This window comes from Xiphophorus hellerii, chromosome 22 (genome assembly GCF_003331165.1).
Source record: "Xiphophorus hellerii strain 12219 chromosome 22, Xiphophorus_hellerii-4.1, whole genome shotgun sequence".
Classification (NCBI taxonomy): Eukaryota; Metazoa; Chordata; class Actinopteri; order Cyprinodontiformes; family Poeciliidae; genus Xiphophorus; species Xiphophorus hellerii.
Genome location: NC_045693.1, coordinates 2,171,767 through 2,199,753, shown reverse-complemented (window position 1 = coordinate 2,199,753; position 27,987 = coordinate 2,171,767). Strand labels below are relative to the sequence as shown.

The window sequence follows — 27,987 nt, the reverse complement described above, 5'->3', positions numbered from 1 at the left end:
CACGGCAGCTCAGAGCTTCACATATATGGAGGGAAAAATCACAGCAGTTTCTCAGTCCATAGAACAGCAAGCAAAGAGATTATTTATTATATTTTGATACTATCATAAACCACAAGTACTGTTAAAATGTACATTTTCTGTGTGTAACTAATGTCACATATTTTCTACGTTGGACTAAAAACAATAAGGACGTCCCCTTGTGGATTTAAATAATCCCTTCACTCCTTTCAGAGCCTGAGATTTATTGCTGGTGTTTTATACAGAGAAGAAAAGCAACACATAGAAAACATTTAAGACCCACTACATCAGAGCAGTAAACTGTCATATAGCAGAAGCATGTTTTCTGATTGCTGGTTCAATACAAACATGTTTTCTGAATTAAAAGCTTCCGTTCCATCAGTTTTCTGCAGCTAAATCTGTAAATGTAACCATCAAAAGCCAAATAAACTCATATGGTATTTTAAAACTCAAATGCACATTTTACTTTACGGTCATTCCAACTACGAGCTGATCTCATTCATCAAATAAAATGTTATTTTCCTACATTTCTTTGTTGGATAATAAATTAAGGAACAAAAAATGTGAAGAGCCAAAAGAACAACGGAAACCGAAAATAATTTGGTTCATCCAAACTGACCTAGAACAGGAAAGTCTAAATTCAAGTTAACAAGGACGAGATTTTGGGTCCAATGGTGTCGGCCTTCAGTCAATAAGTAAACGGGATAACGAAGGGCGGATAAATTATTTTAAATTCTGGTTGACATCCAGCTAGAACTTCCTGTAACCGGTTCAGATTGAATGTTTGTGCTGCTGAATGGTCAGAAGTCTTTGGAGCCTTTATTCAGTCTCTTGCTGTTCCACCTCTGTTGATCCAGGCAGCACATTTCTTCTGACAGTTAAACTTTCTGAAAGCGTGGCGTCACAAGGCGGCGGGTTCGCAGCGTTTCCTCTGAAAGCTGAACGGAAGAGCAGCTTTGCAGCCTTGATCCCTTCAGAGAATCGAGAGCAGAACTTCTTCAGACTTTAAGATCCAGTTGTTCATGAATCACATCGACACGCTCAGAGGTGAGGAGGGTTCCTGTCACGTAGCTTTCAGGTTCATGTTTTCCTGGTTTTCTGTGCTGAACATAATTAGAGGGAAAAGCAGCTTTCTGACATCTGAGTGCTGGAATCCAGTCAGAACGCCTCCATGATTGATTTACTGCCTGTTTCTGTGCAGTGACTGATTAGCTCCCTGCTATGAGCAGGGAGCTAATTTACAGGAGGGAAATATTCTTAGCAGAACAACTGCAGAACCGTGAATAATTAAATATTCTTAGCAGAACAACTGCAGAACCGTGAATAATTAAACAAGAAACATCAACGATACAGAGGAAAAAAACATTTTAAAAGAAAGTTTAAATTTCTGAATCAAGGTTTATTTTAAATCAGTTTCTCAGGTGCAAACAGGGAGAATAAACATGATAAACATACAGAATGAAAAATAACGTAACCTCTAAAGGTTCAGAACCAAGGAACCCAAAGACCCAACTCCAGTTTACCCACTAAGGTAAACTGGAGTTAAGCACCAGTAGAGCTCAGACTTAGAAATTAGAATATTGTGTTAAAGTGCAATATGTCTAGCCAGTCGTCTCAGAAAGTCTGTCATTTTTTTTATTATTTTATTCTATTTAAGATTACACATAAATTAAGCTTTTACTTTTTTAGTCTTAATGATTATGGTTCACGATTTAAGAAAACCTTAGTAGAGTCTTAGAAAATAAGAGCATCATAATTTAATCAAAAATAGATGCTTAAGCTGAAATGTCAGGTTTCTGATAATTATCTGTAGTCCTGTGTTACCCATAATCATCAAAATTACAAATTATTTCCCAAACAAAGACCTGTAAAATATTACTGTGCAATTATAGAAATGAGTTTCACTTTCTGAGATGACCAACAAGAAATATTAAACTTTTATGATGTATTAAATATATTTTTAGATGCACCAGTACAGAAAAATGACTGAAACATTTTCTAACAGCAGAGTCAGCCTTTATGTTCGTCAGCCTAAAGACTGGAAGGAGATAAAGTGGAGCTGAATCGGTTCAGAGCCGAACCGGGTCCAGAACCAAACCGGGTCCAGAGCCGAATCGTGTTCAGGATCGAACCGGGTCCAGACCTGAACTGGGTCCAGACCTGAACCGGGTCCAGACCAGGAGCCAGTTAAACTCATCAGACTTCACAGAACTAGTCAGAGCTCCAGAACCTCTCGGTTCTTCTGGGTTCAGATCTTCAACGTAGAATCATTTCTGTCCTTTACATCTGAACGTCTGCAGGAATCTTCAGAACAGATCATTAAAGAAAAATTAAGTGCTATAAAATATTAATATCAAATAGTTTTAAATTTAAAGACAAGTGGTATTTTGTTGCAGGTCTTACAGGATGTTCCTGCTGGTTAGGGGCGGAGTCTGTGACCGTCACTGTTTGTGTTTAATCTGTTCTTGTCGCGGTTTTGGGAGGAGGCGGCGTCTGACGGCCACGTTGGCGGTCCGGAGACGATATGCGACACCGGGAGGCCAGGATGAGATGGCATGAGTAGGAAGGAGGGAGACGGTTCTTCTGGGCTCTCGGGCTGCAGGCACCACTTTTCTTTATTATAGTTTATTTTATAATAAATGCCTTTAGTAGGGCTGAAAATAAATTTGTTATGGCCAGGATGTAACAAAAGATTCCCCAGAACATGATAACTCAGAGCTTCAAGGTTATGTGAAGTCCAGATGGTTCAGAAAGATCAAACTATGGTAGAAAATAATGTGACTTTATAGCAGCTCTCTGTGGAGAAAACATTAAATAAACTATATTAGGACAGATGAGGAAACTCTAAACAGATTGCACATTAAAATAACCGGGAAGGGCTTGAGTGCTTCTAGTATCTTGAGGGCGGAGTCATTTGATCATAAATGAACAGAAAGTGTAACATGAACATAAAAATACTTGGTGAAATAAACATATTAGTGACTACAGGCAGCATGCTGCAGGAGGGTTTAAGCGTTAACCAGATTATTGCTAATCCTCCTGCTGACCTTCAGCTTAAAGGTCAAATTAATGATTAAATAAAAGCGTCTCAGACAGAGAGATATGCTCGATCATAAGCAGCTTCATTAAGACAGTAATATGAAAGCTAACTGGATACGGCGCTAGCATTTAGCCACTCTGGAGCGGAGGCGCAGCTTGATCTGCTGGCTGCCGTCGCCGTCCTTCGTCTCCTGGTTAATAATCTGAAAACACAGACAGGAGAAAACATGGCAGAGGAGGGCGGATGTAGCAAAGCAGATAATTAAAAAACATAATCAGAAACAGATGTTCCCAGGGGACGTGCTTTAAAAAAAATAAATAAATGTTAGCCACTAATAAATTCAAGATGGCCACTAGGGTCACCAAGGTAAAATTACTTATGCACTAAAACTAACAACACTTACCACAAAAGAATACTTTTTGTGTCAACTGATACATAATAGAACCCATAGAAATGACATTTACTGATATTTTTTTTATTTATTTTTCAAGATGGCCACCATTGTTGTCATGGAAGATAAACTTTTGCAATAAAATGACCAAGTACCGTACATGAATATGTTTGGTGTCAAATCAGAGCCTACATCTTTTGAACTGTAAAAATCATATTTTCTTCATCTTGTGTTTGACTTTTCTGGTTGACATTTTTCAAAATGGCCACCATAGTTGTATTGGAGAATATGTTTATGCTGAAATCGGCAGTGGTTGACACAGCTAACCAAAAGGTTTGGTTCACTAACCACTAATTCACTAAACAACAATCTGAGCTCCGCCAACGTTATACACATAAAAAAAATAACCAGAAGCTGATGTCAGACCACTAAATATAAAAATTAAGTAAATGCTAAACCCATAAAAAAAGAAGCAGACGGGACAGCTAAACAAAGTTAGCAGAAGTTAGCCTGAACCACCAACACAAAGTCTCTCAGTCCCTTTTCACATCTAAATATCCTTCCAGTTGATAACTAGTGAGAGATTCCTAAATTGTTCAGTTTCGTGTTGGATTTTGCTACATTTTATTTCTTTGAAGTTGTATGAAAACAAGTGATGTGACAAAGTTTATCCAGGTCATAAAATACGTAACATTTTATGGCAATAATTGGCTCTAAAGGCTCAAAAATGTCTGCCATCTTGAAATCCAAGTGGCTGATGGGAAATATGAAAATCATACAGCCTGAGTGGAGAACAAGGCCTTTGAAAAATATGCAGTATAATTAAAAAATTCTTTCAATACAAAATGGTAGTTTTAATATTTCGTGGCTGGGATTTGAACCCAGAACCTTCCCGCTGCAGCGATACCAACTCCTCCACTGAGAAGTGAGCAAATAAAAACATTCATTTTCATTCTTTCCATAAGACAAACCTACATATCCAGATTTACTAAGGTTATCAACACAGATTAAAGATATAAAAATAACCCCAACATCTCATTTCCCAGGACTCATAACCCTGCAGTGTATTCAGAGAATTAATAAATCAGATGGAGATATGAGCCGCAGCCCCTCGTCACGCTGCCTCGGCTCCACTCACCGGGTGGGAGGGCATTTCCATGGGGCAGGAGATTTCAGGCCTGTAGAGTTTCTTTCTGCTCCTCTTGGCCGTCAAACGGAGGGGGGAAGAGGAGGAAGAGGAGGAAGAGGCTGACTGGGCATCCGCACGGCCGCTGACCAGGCTCATCATCTTCTTGGCTGCAGCAACACATCAGGAAGCTTTCAGGGATTTGATCAGAATGAATAAACAGCAGCACAAAGATCCAAGGCTTGGGAAAAACAAAAACTCATTCTGAGTCAAAGAACATTTAAGGAGGGAGAATAAAAGTTTCCGAGCTCTGCCTCTGTGCAGATGATACTCGGGTTTATGTCACCAGATCACATCATTTACTCCAAGCAGGTAAAACTCTGGATGGTTAATGTTTCCCAGTTAAATGAGAAGTTAAAGTCTAGTCCAACACATTTTAACCAGTCAGGCCTTTAGCAGGACCCAGAGCCCATGTGAAGATGTTTCCTCATGTGACTGAGCTGTGTTGGAGTTTCAGGACACTCAGGACTCCTCACCCGACTGGTACCAGGCCTCTTCAGCCTCCAGGGCCATGGCAACCATCTACTTTTGACTGTGGTTGAATTGTGTTTAGTTCTGGTGAGGTAAAGCTCCCTGCTCTGACTGAAAGGTTGTGTGTTTCTGACCTCCAGAGCCCAGCACGGTCGGGGACCTCTGCAGGAAGTCTCCGATCTTCTGCAGCGTGCCGTCCTTCCTGCTGCGGAGGCTGCTCTGGGAGGTAGCGCTCTGGCCACAGGGAGGTAAAGGTGGTCAGCAGTTTGTCTCACAGCGTCCAGTTTAACAGTGAGTGTTTGTTCTGGGTGGTACCTCCTCTGTCCGTGGGCTCAGCTTTGGTGTGAGTTTGGTTCTGGTGTTCCTCCGGTTCTCCGTCTCCACTTCCTCCTGAAAACCCCGACATGACTCATCTTTAACAAGGAGCTAAAAACAAAGTGTTTCATAATGACAGGTTGGAGAAGATGGAGGCGGTTCTAATTCAACACAGTGAGGAGCAGCCGCGGTGAAAATATATGTCATTAAAGAGGAGAAACAAGCTGTAATTTATAGTTAGAGGCCAGGCGGAGGAGCTGGAATCACAGCGAGGTAAACTCAGCCATTATCTGAGTGTCAAGAGTTTGGCTTCCACTGAGCCTGGAGGAAAACCTGCCGTCAGCACGAAGCACAAAACTAACCAGGTTCAACACATTTCAGATTCAGACATTCAGCAGCAGCTTAAACACACCAAACACAGATCCAGTCCAGCCTTCAGATGCCAAACGGCCACCGAACGCATCGTTACTGAAAACAATTGTCTGCAGATAGCAGCAGCTCTCCACTTCGTTTGACCACTTGGCCTGTTTACTGCAGCGTGATTCAGTTACCTCTAAATACAATTCAACCAGGAAAAGCTGCTGTTCTACATGTTTATTTATTTCCAGACAAACAAAATGAGCTAAACAGTGAAGGTCTAAATGACAGATTAACATGTAAACAACAGTTGGATTATTCCAACTGTAATATTTGTTCATCATCTAAAGATATTCCATTATTATAGGAGTGTGTCAACCTTTTGTCATATTTGAAGATTTTCAGAAATAAAACTGGTTTTAGCAGGAAAGAGGAAAACATTTATTAATGTCCGATCAATCAATCAATGATCAGGTTTCTTTTGATTCAGATTCATGGCCTGAAGCTCAAACACTGGAACGCATCCAAACTGAAAACTATGAATTATTTAGCTACAGCAGTGCTTCTTCAGCTGACTTTGGTCATTTTCATTTCTCTGCTGAAGTAAAACTGCATTTACATTTTTTATATTATAGTTTTTAAAGAGAAAATTGCAATCAGCAGATCAGAGTTTAGAGAAAACAGTAAATCATCAAATAAAAGCCTGATCAGTGGAAACAAAGAAGGAATGTGAAGGAGAAATCGGGCAGTTTTATTCCTGCTGGCTCATGTTTTACCCAAACTTTAGATTCAGTCTCTGCTGTCGGCTCAAAGGCAGGAAGGAGTTTTAAAGGATTGTAAAGTTACAGCAGTTTAAAGCCTCAGTGGATCAGGGATCAAATCTTCTCCTTCCCTGCAGAGTTTTGCCACATTATCAAATCAAAGAAATGTGAATCACAAGCAGCCGTGGAAGACGAGGCCAACCTGCGAATCGGCTGATTGGTTGGGGAGAGGAGTGGGCGGGGAATCAGGGAAAACAAAGGTCACGACCTGTGGAGTCATCAATGACTCACTGGATGGTTTGAGAGATAATCAGAGAGAGAACGGAGGAGCGGGGCAGCAGAGAGGAGCTGAGTGTTTGAGGCACGGTGTGTGTGTGTTGGTGGGTGTGTTACAGCATGTGGGTGGGTGTGTGTGTGTGTGTGTGTGACAGAGGGTGTGTGAGCGAGGCGGAACAGGCGTTAACATTGTGGAGGCGGAGGGATGAGAGCTGATGAGAAGCGGAGATAAGCTGGGAGTGGACTGAGTGGAGTCAGTAAACAAGATGGAGGGGATGGAGAGAAAGAAGAGATGAGAGAATGAAGAGAGGGATGGAGAGAAAAAAGAGATGAGAGAATGAAGAGAGGGATGGAGAGAAAGAAGAGATGAGAGAATGAAGAGAGGGATAGAGAGAAGGAAGAGATGAGAGAATGAAGAGAGGGATGGAGAGAAGGAAGAGAAACAGAACAGAGGAACAGATGTGATCTAGAGACGGTGAAATTTGTCTGAAGTTGATTTATTTCCTGTTCTGGAGTGGATCACAGATCCCAGGTGAACCCATCAGAACCTGAAGGTCGAATCAGAACCTGAAGGTCGAATCAGAACCTGAAGGTCGATTCTTTCTAACCAGGTTCATCGTCTCTAACTGAGCTGATACAGAGGAACACAGACAGACGAGGAGTGAGGAACCGTCATCAGTTTTCATGGTTACCATGGTGACATTCTGTCTGGTTATATTTAAGACTTTAGACTGAAGTACTGAAGAAGAAAACTTGTTGGAGATGTTTGCCTACACAGAACGACAGGTACCTGCTGCTACTTCAGCTAAAGGACAGGAAGAGACCGGACCGGACCATCTGGACCGGACAGAACTACGGCCTCAGACTGGACCTACTTTGCTGACATAACAGTTATTTTCCCCAATCTAACGAGCGTCTTCCCAGGAACCAAAGGTCTAGTTTCCATGGTTTTGAATTCGACAGGACGTTGTACGGTTAACTCATCACAGTGACGTTGCAGTTCTTACTGACGTCTGTTTAAGAACATTTTGGCTCCTTTGTTCTTTTCAGGCAGAGGAGAACTTCCAGCCAATAAAATGAGAAACATGGCGGCTAAAAGCAGGAACTTCTGCGTCTCTAGTAACTGCAGGATGTAATTGTACCGTTTCCTCTTCCTCAAAACCTTTTGACAAGAACATAACTTTTACCAAAGGCTAAAAGACCCAAGTAATGTGATTACACTTAAGGATCACAGAAGGTCAAAGTTCAAATCAACGTCCATTAAACTCCATGAACACTCCATGTCCTTCGTGTCTCTGCGTGGTTAAAGCTACAAACTCCAACTGGAGCCTTCAGGTCGTCAAACCAACATCGACCTGCACGTTTCTGTTATTTTATTTTAAATTTTTGTCATTTTCACATCTGTGACGTTTGCTGCTTAATTTAACTTTCCAACCAGATTTAAAAAGAGTAAATCCAGAGTCAGAGTTAATATTCCTGCTGTAGGTCTGATCTAGTAAAGACGATCTGGAGAATGAAGGTCCTTTAACACGAATCCTCAGTCAAGTCCTACAGAGAGATTTACGCTCCTTTTACAAAGCCACATTTATCATCATGTATGTTAATAATCCCAGCCTATTGAGCCAGAAGAGAGAAAAAAACATTACTGCACCATAAAAGGCAGAAGCTATTGTAAAGATTTTCTGGGACAGCAGCAGGGATGGAGCTCCTCAAAGTAAAAGCTTCAACAATAAATCATTAGGAGACGGACAGACGGACGGACGGACCTCTGCCTGGCAGGCAGAGCTGGGAGGTGAGCAGGACTGGAAGAAGCAGTTTATCTTCATGTTTAAAGGAAACCTGAACCAGTCGGATCCATCCTGATAAGAACCCGCTCAACCATGTCAGCCCCAAATTACAGCTTCTCCTCCGACAGGCAGCAATTACATGCAAATTAATCGGTTGATTTAGACGGCTTTAGAAGATAAATGACCTGAAGAGCTGGAGTCAGAACATCTACAGATCCTAATGCAGAGACACAGCGCTTCTCATTTCAGATCGGGTTCATTAATACGATCGTTTATCCACTTCTGTTCAGTCTGTAATCAGCTTCCAGGAACCAGTTTGACTCCAATGTGTCCACATTCAGGTGGAAAGAAGTGGACCAGTCCACTTTGGTCACTTAGTTTTTTCAAATAGTTAACGGTGAGAGATGTCAAATTCTGCTCAATGGAAAAAGCCTAAATAATAAAAACATTCTAGACAAACATCTAGACACATCTGTACCACCTCAGTCACAACTCAGCATAAGTTGACCTTCGATGACTATTGAGGTATCAAAATCTGAATTTGTGTGAAAACTGGTTAAAGTATTAATGCTAAATCAGAAATCATGAATGAGGTGAAAATGGCCTCCAGGAGTCATGATGTAAACACCGTACGATTATTCTGGATGGAGAAAACCTAAATGTAAAAACAAGGTCAAACTATAATGTTCAAACTGATATGTAGCAGGACGGAAGTCATCACAGAAGAAGAGCTGGTTCCCGGTGAGATCTCCGGCGCTCAGTGAGATGTGTGAAAATGTAAAGCGCCTGGAGTTTTACAGGCGCTGACTGAAATTTTCAGACAATTTTCAGTCTTGAAATTGTTTTCTCTAATTTAATTTTAAAACAACAAAAAAATCTAATTACCGGTATTAATTTTTTGTCGTCTTATTTTGAAATGCAAGAACCAAAGAACCAGACAGATTCAACACCAGGCCCCTGAACCTGGTCACTGCGCTCAAAGGCTTTTATCTTATTCTAGATTTTATGTTGTTTTATTTTATGGAATGCACAGAAAAATGTTAATTTATCTTTAAACTAAATGAAAGATGATGATCAGGTCAGTAGGAGATGGAGACCTAACATGGCGGATGTTGATGGGAACCATGGAAACCCAACATGGCGGATGTTGATGGGAACCATGGAAACCCAACATGGCGGATGTTGATGTGATGGTGAAATGGTTCTGTGGGTTCTGGATGAAAACACGGTTCTAATGAGGTAAAGCAAACGGTACCTGGCGTGCTGTTCGTCTCTTAGTCCTCCTGAAAATGTGAGACTTAAACAAAAACAAGAATTCAGTTAAAAAGCAGCTTTAATTTGACTTCTGCAGTTTCTGCTGACTAACTTATAAACTGGGTATTTTTCATCTAATGCAGTAAAAACTAATAAGTGAAGACAAAAGATGAAAACATGAGCAGAAACTTTCTGAAGAGCCTGTTGGGCAGACCAAAACTTTGACTGGTCCAGAAGTGAAGGTTACAGTGCTGTTGGGTAAACACTGGAGCCTCAAGAGGAGACGGCTAACACTGTAGCAGTCAGTGTTACAGTAGCTATGCAGAAGCTTCTGACTGAAGTAGTTCAGGTGTCTCTAGTTTTTGTACTTAATTTAAATAATTTTACCACCTGGTCAGTCTTATTCTGCTCTCAATCTTACTTTTTAAATGACTCTAAACACATTTGGTTGTTTTATCACCTTAGAGTTACTGCTGTAACATTTCTAAAACGATAGTTTACTTCAGCGGCACGACTGTTGGAAATATAAATAAAATATTTAAAAAATATTACAGTGAAGTCTGTTCTGGTCATATCTGTTCCTGGACTCAAATATTCATACAGAATATTTATTAAAGCTCTTGTTACTTTAGTTTCTGCAAAGGACAAAGAAGAAGCTTTTTTCCTGCATTTGTCATCTCTAGGGACCAATTCAATTTTAATATTCAAATGAACTTGAGCTATTATTATTGAACAGAGATTAGTTTTTCATTTCAGATACTATCTTCATATTCCCAGCTAGCTGCTCTGGTTTGCCAAGCAGTAAATTGGATTCTTCTGATGGTTTTTATGTTAATCTACAGTTTTAAGTTTCCTTTAAAATACACTGAATAACTGGACGCTTTAATTAGCTGAGTGGCTCCAAACAATGGAGAACAGCAGCTTAATGTGACGCTGTGGGTTTAAAATAAAACATTCAGACAGTTAAACTCTCCTGAAGCTCAGCCTAGAGTCCAGATTCAGAAAATCTGAACCAAGGAGGAAAACTTCACCTGAACTCGTTGTTTAGTTTTAAATCCCTGGGATCCAATACAAACTTCCATCTTCATCTACAGGAGCAGCACAGAAACCCAGTGGTGATACATCCACAGCAGGATGAGGTGGGAGGTCATGTGGGGTCACCGAGGCGACCCATGTGTCACCCCGCTCCACTGAGGGCGGGTCTGACTCACTCCCAGTTAAAAATGGGAGCTGGGACATCTCACCATCTCCTCACATCCCTGCTGCCAAACAACAAACCCTCTGCAGCAGGAGCTGAGAAAAAACCTTTTAAATGCTTTTTCCTTATGAGTCAGAGGGAGACCTCGACATGTCCCGGGGTTTGATCACCTACAGATTACAGCAGAAATCATTATGAATAATATCTGATTTGAATGGTGGGACAGTAAAATTCCTCCATAACTGGAGTTTTCATAAAGAATATTTTATGTTTCTGACTGGTTGTGGTCTGCATGCACATGGTAACAAACTGCTTTATGTTTCCAAAAGACAACCAGCAACATTCTGGCTCTTTAATCCAACATTATTATAGGAACAGAAAGACGCTGGTGACCTTCTAAAGCTGGCTGAGAAAACATTAAGAAGGAGCCGATCTGGCGTCGGAGGAGCCATCATTCACGAGAAGTGTTTAGCGCTGAGAAGACGGCCTGCTGTCAGCAGGACAGACGGACCTCCAAGTTTCCATGGTGACCCCAGCAGACGAAAAGGAAAGCAACACTTCCTTCACCTGAGCAGGGATCAGACACTCAGCTGCTGTCATCTGGACAGATGAACAGATCCGTCTTTTCAAGCTTCTTCCTTCGTTCTACAGACGGGTTTTCCTAAAGTTCAGACTCTTCACTGAGAGCGCCCGGACGGCGTGAACCAGTGGAGAGAACCAAGACATTTTAAGGTCTTAATTTAAATACAAGAATTTAAGACTTAAGGACGTGTGGACGCTCTCTAAAATAAAATTATTTTTTCAGAGTTTTTCTGCTGTAGTAGGAAGGAACGCTACAAACAGCAAACTGTTTGTTTAGAGCAGCAGCAGGTTTCCATCAGGTCTGCTGCTGTTCCTTTAGCTCCTGCTGGAGCCCCGAGAGGCCTCTTAGTTAGAATCATGTTTTATAGTTTTACTAAGTGACAGTTGGACTGTACTCCTCCTGCTTTCTCTCAGGTAAATCTCCAGGTGAGTTCAGTCTGAATCCTCCTACCTTCTCCATCTCGCCGCTCTTCCTCTTGCGTCCAGTCCGGTTGATCTTGACGGTGACGGCGCTGTCGTCGCCCTGCCGCCGCAACGCCAGGCGGTTGGGCTGCAGCGGGCTGAACGAGATCTCCAGCTCCGGCCGGGGGAAGCGGCTCGTCCGGCCCGTTTCCGTGGAAACCTCGGAGGACTCCAGCACCGAGGGGAAGCCGGACGAACCCTGGGGGAACAGCAACATTGAACTCAGCTCCAGCACCAAAGAGACCCTGACACTTTGACTAGGCCCTTCTCCTCCTCTCCTACACCCAGTTCACACTACACGATTCTTTGCCCCAATTTTCCCCTTTCAACAATTTTAGAATGTCCAACATTCAAAAACTGGCGCTTGCAGTAATCGTAACCGATCATCCTGTAGTGTGCTTTTGTGTTACGACTGATCGGGTCCAGACGGTAGAACGACGGGACCGCTCCCATCTAAAATCTGTCATACTCAACATGTTGGATTGTCTTGGCCAGTTTATCACTGCAGCCTGAAGGGTTTTCCCTGACTGAGAGCGAGAATGCAGCCTGTTGAATGTGACAGCTAGCCAATCAGAAAACGCGATGACATAAGCAGGGAGGAGAATCCCAAACAGCTGACCTGGCGCAACCGAACAACATGAATGTATATTCAACATTTCATAGACACAGAAATGACAAGGAATTTGACAGATATTGCTGGTTTTTACAGGATATTCTGTCTGGAGTCTGAATGTCGGTGAGAGGAATCGGTCCATGTGGTGTGTTGCTCTTGCCGTGTGGCTGGACACATCATGATCAAACCCGATTGAACCCGTCATACCAAAGATATTTTGGTAGGCTAGTGTGTGGTCTGTCAGGTTTTGAAAATCGTGCAGTGTGAAGTGGACTTACCCGACTGCTGGCAGACGATCTTGTCTCCCTCCTCTCTGGCTGCAGCGGTTCAGCCTTTGCTTTCTTAGCCAGAGCAGAACTGTCACTCTGTGGAGGGAAAAAAACACATCATTTCACATTAATCACCTAAATTCAATACGATATGTTATATGTAAAACATCTGGATTTAATGTAAGGATTAAAAAATGTGATTCAACCCAATTTTATAAGGAAACATCCAGGTAAAAAGAAAAAAAAAGGAAAACGTGGATGACACTGAATGTTTTTGCTACGTTTCATCCGTCTCCAGAAATAGTCAGTAATATTTGAAAATTTTTCACATCTGCATTTAAAGTGTGGGGAAAATCTGAGATACTGAAGAGGCTCTACATATTTACAGGTTATAAACTATATGAGTGTTTCTGCAGCAGTTTAAATGCTTTAGTATTTGAAACTGGTTCATCTTTTTTCCTGTGAAATGTCAGAACTCTCCTGCTTGTCAGATAAACTGAGCGAAGACGGTTCTGACCTGCTCTGCTGTGTTTTTCTGGAGGTTTTCCTTCAGCCGCTCAATCTCTGCTTCCTTCTCCGCTAGAGCTGCCTGCAGCTCTGCCACTCTGAGAGAACGACGGCCACCATTAGCCTGCAACACACACACACATTAGAGCCACTGAACTACAGGAGCCTCTCCAGGCCCCATTAAACTCCTGAGGCAAAGTGAAAGGAAATCCACTAAATAAACGACTAAAATGTTGGAATTATTCCCAAAGCTGAAGCTCAACTGTCATCTCGTTGTCAGGACAGAAATATTGTCCTAATTAGACACATGTTGTTCCACAATATGAAAAAACTAGTCGACTAACAGTTTGTCATCAGAAAGTCCAAACCCAGAGTCCAGCCTTCAGATGGTCCAAAACACGCCAGCTGTCTGCTCCGTCCAGAACAGAATCCATCTGATTGTTCTGGTTAGCTCGTTGCTAGTTATTAGCTGTGGAGCCCCAGGTGTGTGTAACACACACCACATCAGCCGAGTCTCAGTTTAATTGTCCAGCCAGCTGTGGCGCCATCACCAAGGTGAACTGGTCCTGCAGACACTTCCTGCTCTGGTTGGAGCAGTTTGGCTGATGAATCTCTCAACTTGCTGAAAACTTGATTTAAAAGTTGCCATATTCAGCTCTGAGTCGCTATTCATCAACTCAATAACAGCATCCACAGAAAGTTTGTTTATAAAACCATTTGTTATTCTGAAATGTGACTGTTGTTTAGTTTTGATAAATGTTTTAAGTGTTCTTAATAATTTGGCTCTGTTCACTCATTGATCCGTTTTTGTTTTGTCTTTAAATTATAACGTTTGTAGCATTGTTATGTCACCATGGCAACAAAGCTAATTTTTAGCCTTATGCTAGCGATTTTTGTTAACATTGTTCAAATATTTCAAAATGTATTAGTTTTTATCTTTATATTTTCCCATTAAGATGCTGCTTCCCTCTCCTCAGTCATAAACATCCCAGTCCAATAATTTAGTCCTAACGTAATTATTTTTATTTAGTGTTAAACGTTACGCTGGTTATTCTACATAGAGAACTGTGGACGGAAAAAGTCCAGTGAGAAAAATTCCACATGTATGACAGATGAAATAATCCTTTCATGATAAAATTTCATGATTTTTAATGATTAAGTTATTTAAGCTCAGCTATAATCCTAAGATCTTCATTTTCCTTCATTCCTGCTTCGAGTCAGACAGACGGAGAGCAGAGGTAGAAATATGGAACCTTTCAGATCAGATTTCTGATTTACTTCTTCTTTCACCAAACCCTGATCATTTTTGATCATTAATAACATCTGATGGGACAGATTTATCACTAAACAGACATTCAGTCGGTCAGGTGTGAGGAGGGAGGTGTGGCGCTGCACTGACCCCTGCTGGTGACGCTGCGCTCTGCTGCTGCAGCTCCTTGATGAGCTTGTCTTTGTCCGCCTGGCTGGCCAGCAGCTTCTGCAGCTGCACCTCCAGAGCGGCGACCAGCGTGTCCCGCTCCGCCCTCCAGCTCTCCATGGCCGCCTCCTTCTCCTCCAGCCTGGACTCCTGGGAGCAGAAGGAGACGTGTTGGAAAAACATCTGGAGCTGCAGATGTGTCACAGTCCGGCTCTTACCAGGAGGCTCTGCTGGCGACAGTAGCGCTCTCGGTCTTCAGCAAACTTCCTCATCTCCTGGTTCCTCTTGTCCTCTGACTCTTTGGCCTGGCCAATCAGAGACAGCTTCTCCTCCTGCCACTTCCTGCGTTCAGCCTGCTGTTTCTCTGTCAACACCTGCAGGAGAAGCAGACGTCCATCTGTCCACATGTCCAACGTTTCTCATCCAGATAGACTCCAGCTCTGCAGCTTCTACCTTTAAGCTCTGCTGGGCTCGGGAAGCTTCGTCTCTGGCCAGCCCGAGGTCGTCTGAAGGTCGGCCGGACCCTCTGTTCTGCTCCAGCAGCTTCCCCTTCAGCTTCTCCACCTCTGAAACAGAACACAACCAACGTTGTTACATCATTCTGTCAGTAAAATCACCAGTTTGTGTCGACAGATCTGAAGTTTTTGGTGTTGAATGATGGAGTGAAGGTGTTGACTGGTTTTTATCCAGGTGTTGGCGTCTCACCTGCAGAGAGCTCCTGCATCAGACGCATCTTGTCGTCCAGGACCTGCTCCATCTGCTGCTGCGTCTCCTCCTGCTCCGTCAGCGCCAGCCGCATGTCCTCCATCACCTGCTGCTTGGCCTGCAGCTCTGCAGAGGAGCAGATAGGAACATGGCTGACCTCAACCGTTTCGCAAAAGCAACAACCTGAGGGAGGACTCAGCTGGACTGTGGCCCTGAATGTTTTCACATTTATTTCATGCTTCCTTGAATAAGTACAGGTTAGGGCTGTAAACGTGTTACATGTTTTGTATAAGATCATTCTCCGATGATGAGATTTCACCTCCTCTGTTCTGCATGTTTCTTCCAGAATGAGTCGCTTTAGTGTTCTGTCACTTTTATGCAAATAAGCTGCTGCTAGCCACGCCCCCAATCTCAATATTTATGTTTTAAACATATTAAAATGGCTGAAACAGAAGCGTGACAGAAACACCTGCAGACAGTGACACTGTTGTTAAAAGTGATTTTTTGTTTCAAAATCCCTGATTTTGTGGAGCTACTTAATTTATAGCTTATAATTTTGCAACAGTTTTTCTTCAAACTTCTTCCAAAATCTACATATAGAAGAAAGAAACTAATGAAATGATGATCATTATCATGAAAAATTTGCAATAAACTCAGAATTATGGATCAGCAAACATCAAAACGACTAAAGTGGGGAAATATTTGAGCAGCCTGATGGAGACTAATCCATCCCAGACTAAGGAGGATCAGGGAGCGGTTCTCTACCTTTACAGGCCTCCTGGTAGAGCTGGGCAGCCTTAGAGTCCTGTTGCTCCTGGAAGAACAGAAACATGAGGAGCTGTTAGGATCCAGCAGACCAGGAGGAATCAGACACAGCCGGAAACATCAGGGTTGTTTTACGGCTCTGAGCTGCTGGATGGTTCTGTCTCTGCTGCTCAGGTCCGACTGCAGCTGCTTCTTGGTTTTTTCCGCGTCAGAAAGCTTCTGCTTCAGGGCCGTCTCCTCTGCTCTCATTGCCGACACCTGAAACCAAGACCAGTTTCTGCAGGTTTCACCAACTCACATTTCAGACTTTTTAAGACTTTTATGAATTCTCTCGACTCCATGCTCTACTCACAACTTTGTTGAAATAAAATTCTTCAGTAGGTCAGAATGTTGCCATACCACTGTGTTTAAAATCCACTAAACCTGCAACGTCAGTTTGTGTCGCAACAAAATGCTGCTCTTAAACCGATGTAACAGCAGCAACGCAGACCGTTTCTGAGCCAAAGCATTAGCACTGAATGCACGCAGAATCAAATGGGTTGGCAACAGAAGTGAGCGAATGTTGAAGACTAACTTCATCCAGCAGGCTAAAAATTTGCACTCACCCATGAGACAGAAAAAAAGCCAGCTAGCAAAGGTGCAGCAGGTAGTTAGCAGTAGCCTGAACCGCATTCAATACGAGATTAAACTGCCACTGCGACAAAATATAAAACCTGTGATTAAAGTATTTAAACCCGACTTACATTGTTTGTGTGTATTTAAGACGTTTTATGTATTTTAGATCTATGAATTTAAGACTTTTTAAAAATGCACAGACACCCTGAAAACATACAATGTGCTCCAGATTAAGATATTCTAATTTACAGAGGTTTAGTCAGCCTCGTTTAAAACCCGGCTGGCTGTGTGGATGTGTTGACCCAGTATCCTCCAGTGTTCTGATACGGACCTCCTTCTGGACCTGCTGGACCTGCTTCCTGTAGTCAGCCAGCTTCTCTCTGAGGTCTGACGAGTCATCCTCCTTCCTCTGAAGCTCCAGACGGAGGCTCTTCACCTGCTGCGCCTCCTCTTGAGCCTCCAGCTTCAGCCTGGACAGAGACACAGGAAGGAGGAGAGATCAGGAAGGAGGTTCAGGAAGAGATGAAGAAGCGGCTTCATCTTCGTCGTTACCTGCTGATCTCCCCTGCTTTCTTCTCCAGCTCGGCATCCTTCTCAGCTAAGGCCTCATGAGCCACAGCCAGCAGCTCCTGCCGCCGCTCCACCTCCTTCCTCCTCACTTCCTGGACAGCAAGGTTCTTCTCCTCCTCCCGTCGCTCTGTTTCCTGCAGCTTCTCCTGCAAGGTCGCGACCTGTTGCTCAACTTCCTGCAGTTTCCTTTGCAGAGTTACGGCCCGTTGTTGTGACTCCTGCAGATTCTCCTGCAAGGTCGCAATCTTTTGTTCTGCCTCCTGCAGGGTCGCGACCTTTTGCTCTGACTGATGCAGGTTCTCCTGCAGGGTCGCGACCTTTCGCTCTGCTTCCTGCAGGGTCGCAACCTTTTGCTCTGACTGATGGAGGTTCTCCTGCAGGGTCGCGACCTTTTGCTCTGCTTCCTGCAGGGTCGCAACCTTTTGCTCTGACTGATGGAGGTTCTCCTGCAGGGTCGCGACCTTTTGCTCTGCTTCCTGCAGGGTCGCAACCTTTTGCTCTGACTGATGGAGGTTCTCCTGCAGGGTCGCGACCTTTTGCTCTGCTTCCTGCAGGGTCGCAACCTTTTGCTCTGACTGATGCAGATTCTCCTGCAGGGTCGCAACCTTTTGCTCTGACTGATGCAGGTTCTCCTGCAGGGTCGCGACCTTTTGCTCTGCTTCCTGCAGGGTCGCAACCTTTTGCTCTGACTGATGCAGGTTCTCCTGCAGGGTCGCGACCTTTCGCTCTGCTTCCTGCAGCTCCTCCAGCAGCTCTGCTTCCCTCTCAGCAGATCTTCTCTCCATCTCAGCCAGCTTCTCCTCCAGCTGCCGGTCCTTCTCTCGTCTCATCTGCTCCATCTCAGAGGAAGCCTCTTCCTTCAGGGACGTGATCTCCCTCCGGAGGTCAGAGTTCACCCTGTGCAGGTCTTCAGCGCTGGTTGAGGCGGTGTTGCTGTGGAGCTCAGCTTCTCTCAGGTCGTCTCTCAGTTTCTTTGCAGCTTCCTGCTGCAGTCTGAGCTTCAGCTGCAGCTGCTCTGCTTCCTGATTGGACGCTTCCCGTTGGGATTCCAGCTGGACTCGCAGTTCTTCCTGCTCCTCAAGCTTCCTCTGCAGCTCTCTGACCTGCTGCTCTATTGCGGCCTCTCTTTGTTTCCTCTCCTCATCCAGCTGCTGGATGAGTTTCTGCTTCGTCTCGCTCCTCTTCTTCTCCTCCTCCAGCCTCTTGCTGAGCTCAGAGACTTCCTTCCACAGCTGGATGTCGACAGCCGTCAGAGTAAGAGAAAACAGGCATGTGCAGCTGCTTCAGCTGCTGCAGCTCCTCTGTGAGGACGTGGATCTGGTAGGACTGATCCTGGATCTTCTCCTCCAGCTCCTCCACAGCAGGCTGCAGGTGGACTGCAGTCTGCACCTCCACCTGCTCCGCCACTCGGAGCTCCTGCTGCTGCCGCCGGCTCTCCTCCAGAGCAGACTGCACCTCCTCCCTGGCTCTGCGCTCCTCCTGGAGGGAGGCCAGCGCCTCCTCCTTCCCCAGAGTCTGGTACTCCAGCGCAGCCATCAGCTCCTCTCTCTTCGTCTGCTCCTTCTGAAGCGCAGTCAGAGCTTCCTGAAAAGAGAAGAATTCATCATTTCTGAAGAAATTTAAATGAAAACACTGATGCTGTTGGTCACACAGTGCCGCCATCACATGAAAAAGAGACTGAAGTTCTTCATAGAGACGCATCAGCAGAATGCACTAAACTTCTGCAGGTGGGATCGTCATGGAAACCTGTTGTTGATCTATAAACTCTGTAAAGATGCAGGAGAGTAAAATACTGTGTTCTGGGTTCTTTCTGATAGATTGTGGAGATTTTCATGGTGTCTTAAGACAAAACTGAATCGTTGCCAAGTGGAACAACTAAGTTCTGGTGTTCCTCAGGAATGTGTGATTGGTCCTCTTGGATTTTTTTTTTTAAACTGTGACACATTCCTGCTAAAAACCCTGAGGTTTAAGCATCACAACTGTGCATTTGGCTGAGAGAGCAGTTAGCTCTGATAGCTAGCCCAGCACAAGACAACAGGCCTGATGGGAGAAGATGACAAAGATGCTGTTGCTGCTGTTTCTAAATCATTCTGCTGCTTGTGGGCTCAATGTTGACGCTCAAGACGTAACCGACAGAATCCGGTTAAAGGATTTTCAAAATAAAAGATTCTCCAGACTCAATACGTAAAACGGAAGTATTTAATTATTTCTTGCACGGCCCGGTACCGGTCCGCGGACCGGGGGTTAGGGACTGCCTTACTACAGAACAGCAGTGTCCCTCTATTCTCCATAACAGGGGGAAGTATCAAAAAAATATCAGAAAATTACTTTCAAATATTTTTTGAAATAGCACCAGAGTTCAGTCTTCCTCTCAGGTGTTTCTTACCTGGAGCTGATCTTTATCTTTGCCTCGATCAGAGCTGTTCTGTGAGCCCAGTTCTGTCTTCTTCTTCAGGTCCTCCAGCTGCTGCTCCAACTGGGCCACCTGCACTGACTTTTCCTGGAGCTGAAGAAGAAGCCATTTCTTTTCTTCTGCTTCATCAGCTTCACAGGAAAAGAAAAAAGCAGAGAAAACAGTATTGATTTACAGTCACGTGCTGGACCGTTTCCTCCTGATGCCTTCAGGTATCGTTGGTACCTCTGTGCTCGTGGTTCTGATCGTCTTCAGGTTTCTTTTCAGTCGGTCCGGATCCGAGGCTGAAGTGAGACGCACCTGGCAGCTCAGAGGCCTGACAGCTCAGAAATCTGTCCTGAAAGGAAAAACACATGAAAAATATTAGAGATCTAGCCACAGGTCCAGTCAGTGTACATCCCAGGGTCAGAAGGCATTACCATGGTGACCGCGTCCGAGCTGCAGCCAGCTGAGGACAAGTTCTTGACCAGGTTCTTGAAGATCTCCAGCCTCCTTTCAGCTCGCTCCTCCAGGATCTCCCTCTCCCTGACCAGGCGCTCACTGACACACACAGACACCAGTTAGTGGTTCTGGTTCTAAACCAGTTCGAAGAAGAGGAGGGAAAGCAGCGTCTCACTCGTAGTCCTTCTGCATGTCGGAGAACAGCTCTGAGAACTCGCGGCTGATCTCCTCTCTGACCCGGGCCTCCAGCAGCAGGTTCTCCGAGCGCTCCATCTTCAGCTGGACCTGCACTTGCCTCAACAGCGCCACCTGCTGCTGCAGGAACAGCGAAGGAGAGAGACGACACTGTAACAGCAGCAGGATTCGTTTCTACAAACCCAGTCAGTTTCGGTTCTGAGGTTTATCAGCTGTCCCGAATCGCCTCACATTTTGACCAAAATTAAAACTCATCTGAAGCGATAAGCAACGACCTCCAGTTGGGCTGGGAGAGATGGACGCAGAGTTTTCATCACAATGTTTTGTGGTAGTATTGTGATAACAATAAAAATGGCCATAAGAGCTATTTATTACCTTTTTTTATGGCTGTGAACGCTAAAAAATAAACGATACAATAAATGCCCACCCTACCTCATGCATCCCTTTGTTGATGACCTTCCTCTTCTTCTCCTCCGTTGGTCGTCTGATCCATAGTGTCCTCCATGACACTGTCTTCTTCTTCTTCCTCCTCCTTCTCCTCATCCTCCGGAACGTCCTCCAGACTGGTCTCCCAGCCGGCGCTCCTCCTCCCTGAGGCTCTGAAGGAGGAGGAGTCACTGCAGGACGCGACGGCAGGGAGCGGCCTGGAGATCAGGACGACCACCTGGAACCACGGGAACAACAAACCTCAATCAGGAACACCTTATGTGGCTTAGGGGACATTCATGGCAGCAGTCTGTAACCTGCAGCTCTGGAGAAGTTATGGCTCTGGAAAATCTGGCTCAAAAAAGTGCAGAACCAACTAATTTTTAATTAAAGAAAAATATTAATATAATAAGTGCAGAATTCAATAGTTTTGTTTTTTTTTTGAGTTTTTGTAAAGAATAAATGTGGCTTTGAATTTCCACCACAGAATGACAGAAGTTTGGTATGTAAAGGTTTAGGATATAATACGGCTGTGATCTGGTTAAAGATCTGTAAGGACACCCTGGACACCAGCTGCATTCAGTTATGTATTATGTATAAACTGAAAAGTTACCGGGTTTATCAACTCCAGTAGCAATTTCGCTCCAACTCCTCCCCTTGTCTTTTCTATATTCTTTGGAAATGTTGAATAAATATTAATGTTGTTTCCACATATCATCTCCAATGTCCGCTGGACTTCGGGTTGTGCAGTGTCAGCTGTTTGGGATTCCCCTCCGCGCTTTCCACCCGGGAGAAAGCATGGAGGGGAATCCGCGCTTTCCCCTCGGAAGGCACGGAGGGGAATCCGCGCTTTCCCCTCGGAAGGCACGGAGGGGAATCCGCGCTTTCTGATTGGCTACCTGTCACATTCAACATGCTGCGTTCTTGTTCTACCATAACACACCACACACTACATAATGATCGGTTACGAAATCGCAAGCGACAATCTTAGAGAACGGCCAAAGTTCTAAGATAATCATAAGGGGAAAATCGGGGCAAAAAAATCGTGTAGTGTGAACTATTGCATCAGGTAGTCGATGTGCCCATCTTTTCTATTTAAATCTAATTATTACTGAAGGGCAACATAATATACAGACTTCATAATCTGCACTCTTTTGGTTGAATGCAGTATTTATTTCCACTTTGGCTTTATGTTGTTTAGTTTTTATTCAAGTACATTTTTTGTTAATGGAGACTGAGAATCCATTTTATTTTTGTTTTTGGTTGTTTTGTTTATTTTGTTCATCAGCTCCAGTGTTAAATATTCTTTTGAAAATAAAGTGTATCTATTTTAAGCAGGAAATCACATGCATTATTACGTCATTTCCATTAGATCAGTGTAAAAAGGTCTTCAAACAATATTATTGTTTATCTCAACAATTTTTGAGGCAATTAATCGGTGAGCAAAATTTGTGATTGTGACAGGCCTAGTCACTGGTTGCCATGGTGATTTCTGCCTGTTCTAGAGAGCAGGGGGAGCCCACAGCACCACTCCTCCTCAGTCAAAAACATTTAACCCTGACGGCTCTGTAGGGACAGTGAGGACGACTGTACGGACCTTCTGGGCCACGGCGGAGAACTTGAGGACGTTGAGGGTCTCGTCGTACATGGAGGCGCACTGGTTGATGTTGACGATCATGCAGGCTCTGCCCCGGCCGCAGAAGAAGCCCTGCAGGTAGTGTGTGAGCTTGCTCTCCCTGAAGGGAATGTGCTGCAGCAGCCTGAAGGCAGGAGACGACAGACTGCTGGTGGAAACACGATTCAACCCAAACTTTAAGTAAAAAGAAGTGTGTTGAGTTTATATATTTCAAAATTTGTATCGCACACTCGTTTTGAAAGTTTCTCTTTCCCATTCTGGTATGACTCTGCCATCTTTGTTTCTGTATCAACTGGCTCAGTTTAAGACGACCAGCAGCGCCCTCTGCTGGATGGAGGAAATACTACAACACTGACAGAAGGTCTAAGCAGACATTATTAATATTATTAACTAATTTTAATCCAAACATCGACAATCATAATTCGGCTAATTGCTTGCTTTCTTAATTTTTTTGTAAAACAAAATTAAATGACCCAAGATAAATACAAAAACAATAGCTAGCTAGCTAGCTAGCTAGCAACAGTATATTAGCAGCTAGCTACCTGTAGCTGCCTGTGGGAGCCAAACTTCTGCCTGACAGAGAAGTTCCACAAGAATATTAAAAAAAACTACATATATGAGAATAAATGGACCTGCCACAATATATTTAAGGCCAAATAGTTCTTGTAGATGAATTTCAGACATTTTAAGGCTTTAACTCTTTTTCCTGTGAACAGGTCAGAACCAGCAGGGAGAACTGGACCTGGAGGCGACTCACTTGGCCTGCTGGTTGTAGCGTAGAGCTTTGATGCACTTCCCCAAGCTGAGCAGTGAGGCGTTGATGTTTCCTGCCTCCTTCAGGCGCTCTCCTTTGTTCTGAGTCTTGGCACATCGCTCGGAGCCGGCCAGGTCACACAGACACAACCTGCAGGGCAGAGCGGCCATGTTTAACCTGCACAAGCTGGAGCGGGTGAGCTTCCCCTCTACTCACTCGCTGATGGTGTGGACTCTGGGCGGGTCGCTGTCCTCTACGCTCAGAATCCGGATGGAGAAGATGCTGTGACTGGAAGCAGACAGTCGGCCGTTAGAGAACAGCAGGAAGCAGCTGGACGTGAGGACCAACGGTGGCGCTGCTCACCTCCTGCTGGAGAGTTGGTTGAGGCGGGTGGAGGAGAAGCTCTGGTTCCTCCGGCCCAGTTTCACCACTCTGAATGCCTCCTCAGCACTGCTCACCTGGACCCAGCGTAGATCTGGACACACAGCAGCCATCAGTCACTTCCTGTCTGACATCAGAAAACCTTCAGCCGCAGCTCTGCGCCCTGACCTTTCACGTAGGAGTTGCTGTTGGCGTCCTGTGCCAGCCGCAGAGCCGGCCTGCGCAGCGCCCCGCTCTGTGCCACCTCCAGGAGGTCGAGGATGTTCTCGTTGTAGATCTCACAGAAGGAGACCCAGACGGAGAACTTGGTGTTGGGTTTGACGTCCAGGATGATTCTGTCTTGGGCTGCAGTACTGGGCTGCGGCGCCGTGGAGCCTGCAGACAACAGACCTTCTAAAACCCTACAGACAGCTGCAGAGAAACACGCTGGCTTAAAGCTACATCTCCAAACATTCACAAAAAAATTATTTCTATGTCCTGACAGTAAAATATAAAACAGTTAATCTGATCAAATTAAATCTAATCTCCTCTGCCATCTGCAGAAATACATCGTTTGGTAAAAGACAACCAGTTAGAGCCAGGAGGAAGGTCTTAACGCTGTCAATCATTCTGGTGTATACACTGGCTCTGATTGGTTGTTTCTGACTGTAGCGGTGTTTTTCTGCAAATGGCACTAGGACCAATGGGAAGAGTTTGATTAACTCTTTCATATTATTCTGTCAGGACATAGTGACAGTTTTAACATGTATGTAAAACACATTTTTATAAAAGTTGCCTACTGCAGCTTTAATCAATAAAATAATTAGAAAAGCTGCTGGTTGAAATAAACAGATATCAGACTCACCTTCAAACCAAGTCTTGCTGGTCGCGTTCTGCAGGCTGCTGCTGCTCTTCTCATTCTGAAGGAAACAGAAACAAACAGATTACATCCAGCATCAGGTGACCTCCAGAGGTCAACAGGTTTCCTAGCAACGCTGAGCAGAAAGTCAAGCTTTCTTCTTAAAACTGAACCTTACTGATCCTGATTCTGTTACCGTGGTAACTCGGTCTGAACTCCTGAGTATGAATTCAGTTTTAACAATATTCATTTGAATTTCTCTCAGAAATATCTGCCTAAAAATATAGAAATTTTTTGAAGGAAATGTGTTGTTGATATGGTAACTGGGTCAGTTCAGATTATTTATTCAGTGGGAATTTACTACAAATGTTGCTTGAAGGAACTTAAAAAAACCCTAACTTAAAACAGAAATCTAACAAATTCAATCCAAGTCATATAACCACATTCAAATCTGGAGAGAGAAACTCTACTAATGTAGGCTTCCTGCAGAACTAATGCTTGTCATTAATAATGTAATGCAGATTAGAAATGTATGTTCAACCTCTCACTGTTAGATAATCAGGTTTATTCATCTGACTCAGTTCATATACAACCATAATAAAATCATTTCAGAGTCTAACTAAAAGCTTGCCTCCTGTAAACAGTTAGTTTTATTCAGTTGGGCCCAACACCCAACTGGGCCCGTCCGGGTCCCGCGGGGGTCGGGCCCGGAGCCGCTCACCTCTCTGAGTTGTTTGAGCAGGCTGTTCTTGAACAGCGCCTCGTCGGCCTGCTGCTGGCGGCTCAGAGCCAGGAACTCCCTGCAGCGGTGCGGCTTGACGCTCAGGCCCTGGAACACGTCGTCACCGATGCTGCTGAAGATGAGGCGCAGCGCCCGGGGCAGGATTCCAGCTTCAGCTTCAGAGTCGGGACCTTCAGCAGCACAAACAGCAGCACAGTCAGCTCTGAGCGCTCCCTACAGGCAGCAGGCCTTCACACTGCGGGTTGCAGTACCGAGGAACGTGAAGGTCTTCCCAGAGTTGGTGATTCCATAGGTGAAAATCAGAGAGTTTTCTCCTTCCAGGACATTTTTGACCAGATCTTTGACGGTGCCTTCAAACAGCTCACTTTGTGTCGTTTCTGGGCCATAAACCTTAAAGAGAAAGAACCGTTAAATCAATCCTCAATTAGCAATAACACACTTAATCTGAGAAATATTCAGTAAAAATACTAAAAGCTGATAAGTTTTTATTCATTTAAAAATTAACACAAATATATTGTTTACGCTGCAATGCATCCTGGGACTATGACGTATGCTAGGTGCTACAGCACTATCTCCATATAGCCAGAACACAAATTTTTGTGCAATAAGTAACGGTCAACACTTTCAGTTTGAACCAGAGCACATTGAAACAAACGACAATGCAGAAATGACAGGAGGAGATGAAGATGAGAAGGAGGAAGCTGGTGTTGGTTCTGCTACCTGGCCCAGAAGGCGAGGGAACGCTGAAAAAAGCTGAAGTTTATCATTCAAAATGTTTACGTTAGCATCGGGATAAAAACACTTTCAAATATAATAGAATGGTTTGTTACAACGACTTAAAGATGCTTCATAATAAACATCTATTCGTCTTCCAATTTCTTAGCTCCTGCTAATGGAGTTAGCACTACCGCCTGCTAGTTGTGCTAGTTTTAGTTCCTGCTAGTGGCGTTATCTCTAACTCCTGCCAATGGTGCTAGCTCTTGCTAATGCAGTTAGCTCTAGTAATGATTAGCTACGGTGAATGGCAATAGATCTTGCTAATGTGTTAGCTGCTGCTAATGATGTTGGCTTTAGCTATTATAGTAAACAGTAGATAGGCCAATCACATTAGCTTGTTCCCATAGATAACTTGCGTATGACGGCAAATAAAAACTTTGAGGTGGTTTGTCTCCATCCAGACGTTTTGTGGACGGCCCTCATCAGCCTCCACCACCATTACGTTTTGTTTTGTTTGAATTCACTGTGACCTAAACGCATCATCGGCCCAGAAGGCATTACACAGCTGAGAAAGTTGCAACTTAAACAAGTGGAAAATATAATAAAGATACTGTTACAACATAAAGATTATGGTTTTTTACGCATAACAATAACATATGTAGTGTAACTAATAACTAACTAATTGTGGATCCACTTAACAAGAATCAGATGGACTTCCTGTTTATGTCCCAGTCAAAGTCTCACCCTGGAGAACTGGAAGCGCTGGCCGGTCTGAGGAAGGGATTTATCACTGCTGAGCCGGGCCAAAAGGGACAGACTGGGAGGCTTCAGGAGAACCGTATCTGGGGTTTCCATGGCAACACAGTCCTGCAACAAAAGCAAATACGATCTGTGTGATCTGCTGCAGGTCGTCTTCCAGATTAATTTAACATTGTCTCCACAGTTAGAAGCATTTCTACCTGTGACTCTCCATTGCTTCTTTCTGCTGAGGTCAAGGGTCGGATTCTGAGGTAAACCTGCAGGTGTTCTTTATCCTCCATGCAGGAATGCTGCAGAACAAACAAAACAAAAAAACCAGTTACAAACATAAAGCACTGTAGGTCAATGAAGGCAGATCCCAACAGGTGGAATTCAAGCTTGGTCTGACCGGTAGTTCTGGTGAGGGGATGAACTCTGCTGAGAGTTTATTTTTCCCATCTTCAGCGAGTCTTCGTAGGTCAGTCTGGTTCAGGCAGGAGTCAGTCATTTTTCTATAGAGACAGAAAAACAAAAACATTCAAAAACACAAATTATCTAAAGGCAGAAACTTATTGATGGCAATTAAATGAAAGGTTCATCGAACTGACAAATCAATATATGGTGCAAAGCCCACTGCCTCCATGGTGTTGAAAACTGACCAGAATTTCTTGTTTTCTTTTTCTCGAAGCTTTTCGGTAAACAGAGAGAAAATTCCTTCTGTTTCAATGCTAGATAACAATGTCTGCGCTCAAAATATATCTAAAATACAACATCCTCTCAAACAATTGTTTTCATGTCTGTTATCTTTCAAAAATTTTTCCTAAATTTGTTTTTGTTTTTTTTCCCTGACGACATGAAACGGTGTCACCTGTCAACGGCTAACACGGCTAGCTGGGCACGGCTAAAACTTTGCTAAAGTTCGGTAAATTTAAAGAAAAAACAACCCAGCTTTCATATTACAACTACGCCCAGAACTGAAAATGTACTCACATAGCAGCTTTACATTCATAGCATTTACACACAAGCAAAAATAACACGTTTTCTTCTTTTTAAATTGACATGCTAACTGTCGTCGAGCTAAATCACACTAAACAGTCGCGGTTCTGCGTTTGAAAGAGTCCAATCGGTGCCAAACAGAAGTTGCGCA

General features: G+C 43.9%; 1 protein-coding gene across 1 annotated transcript; it reads right to left on the bottom strand.

The window, feature by feature from the left end:
- Positions 1-62: 62 nt before the first annotated feature.
- kif20ba (kinesin family member 20Ba) lies at positions 63-27,942 on the bottom strand. The gene is given in 35 exon segments (XM_032552607.1): positions 63-3,260; positions 4,588-4,745; positions 5,241-5,340; positions 5,422-5,496; positions 9,858-9,899; positions 12,088-12,297; positions 12,990-13,076; positions 13,498-13,611; positions 14,887-15,054; positions 15,123-15,278; positions 15,358-15,470; positions 15,610-15,735; positions 16,375-16,423; positions 16,510-16,632; positions 17,321-17,459; positions 17,542-18,773; positions 18,775-19,143; positions 19,946-20,103; positions 20,198-20,309; positions 20,392-20,512; positions 20,589-20,725; positions 21,041-21,151; positions 21,153-21,272; positions 22,632-22,794; positions 23,428-23,574; positions 23,641-23,712; positions 23,788-23,899; positions 23,974-24,180; positions 24,650-24,704; positions 25,365-25,555; positions 25,637-25,775; positions 26,847-26,969; positions 27,062-27,151; positions 27,250-27,352; positions 27,831-27,942. Coding segments are annotated over 34 exon segments (5,499 nt in total). The 5' UTR covers positions 27,349-27,352; positions 27,831-27,942; the 3' UTR covers positions 63-3,179.
- Between the last annotated feature and the right edge of the window lie 45 nt (positions 27,943-27,987).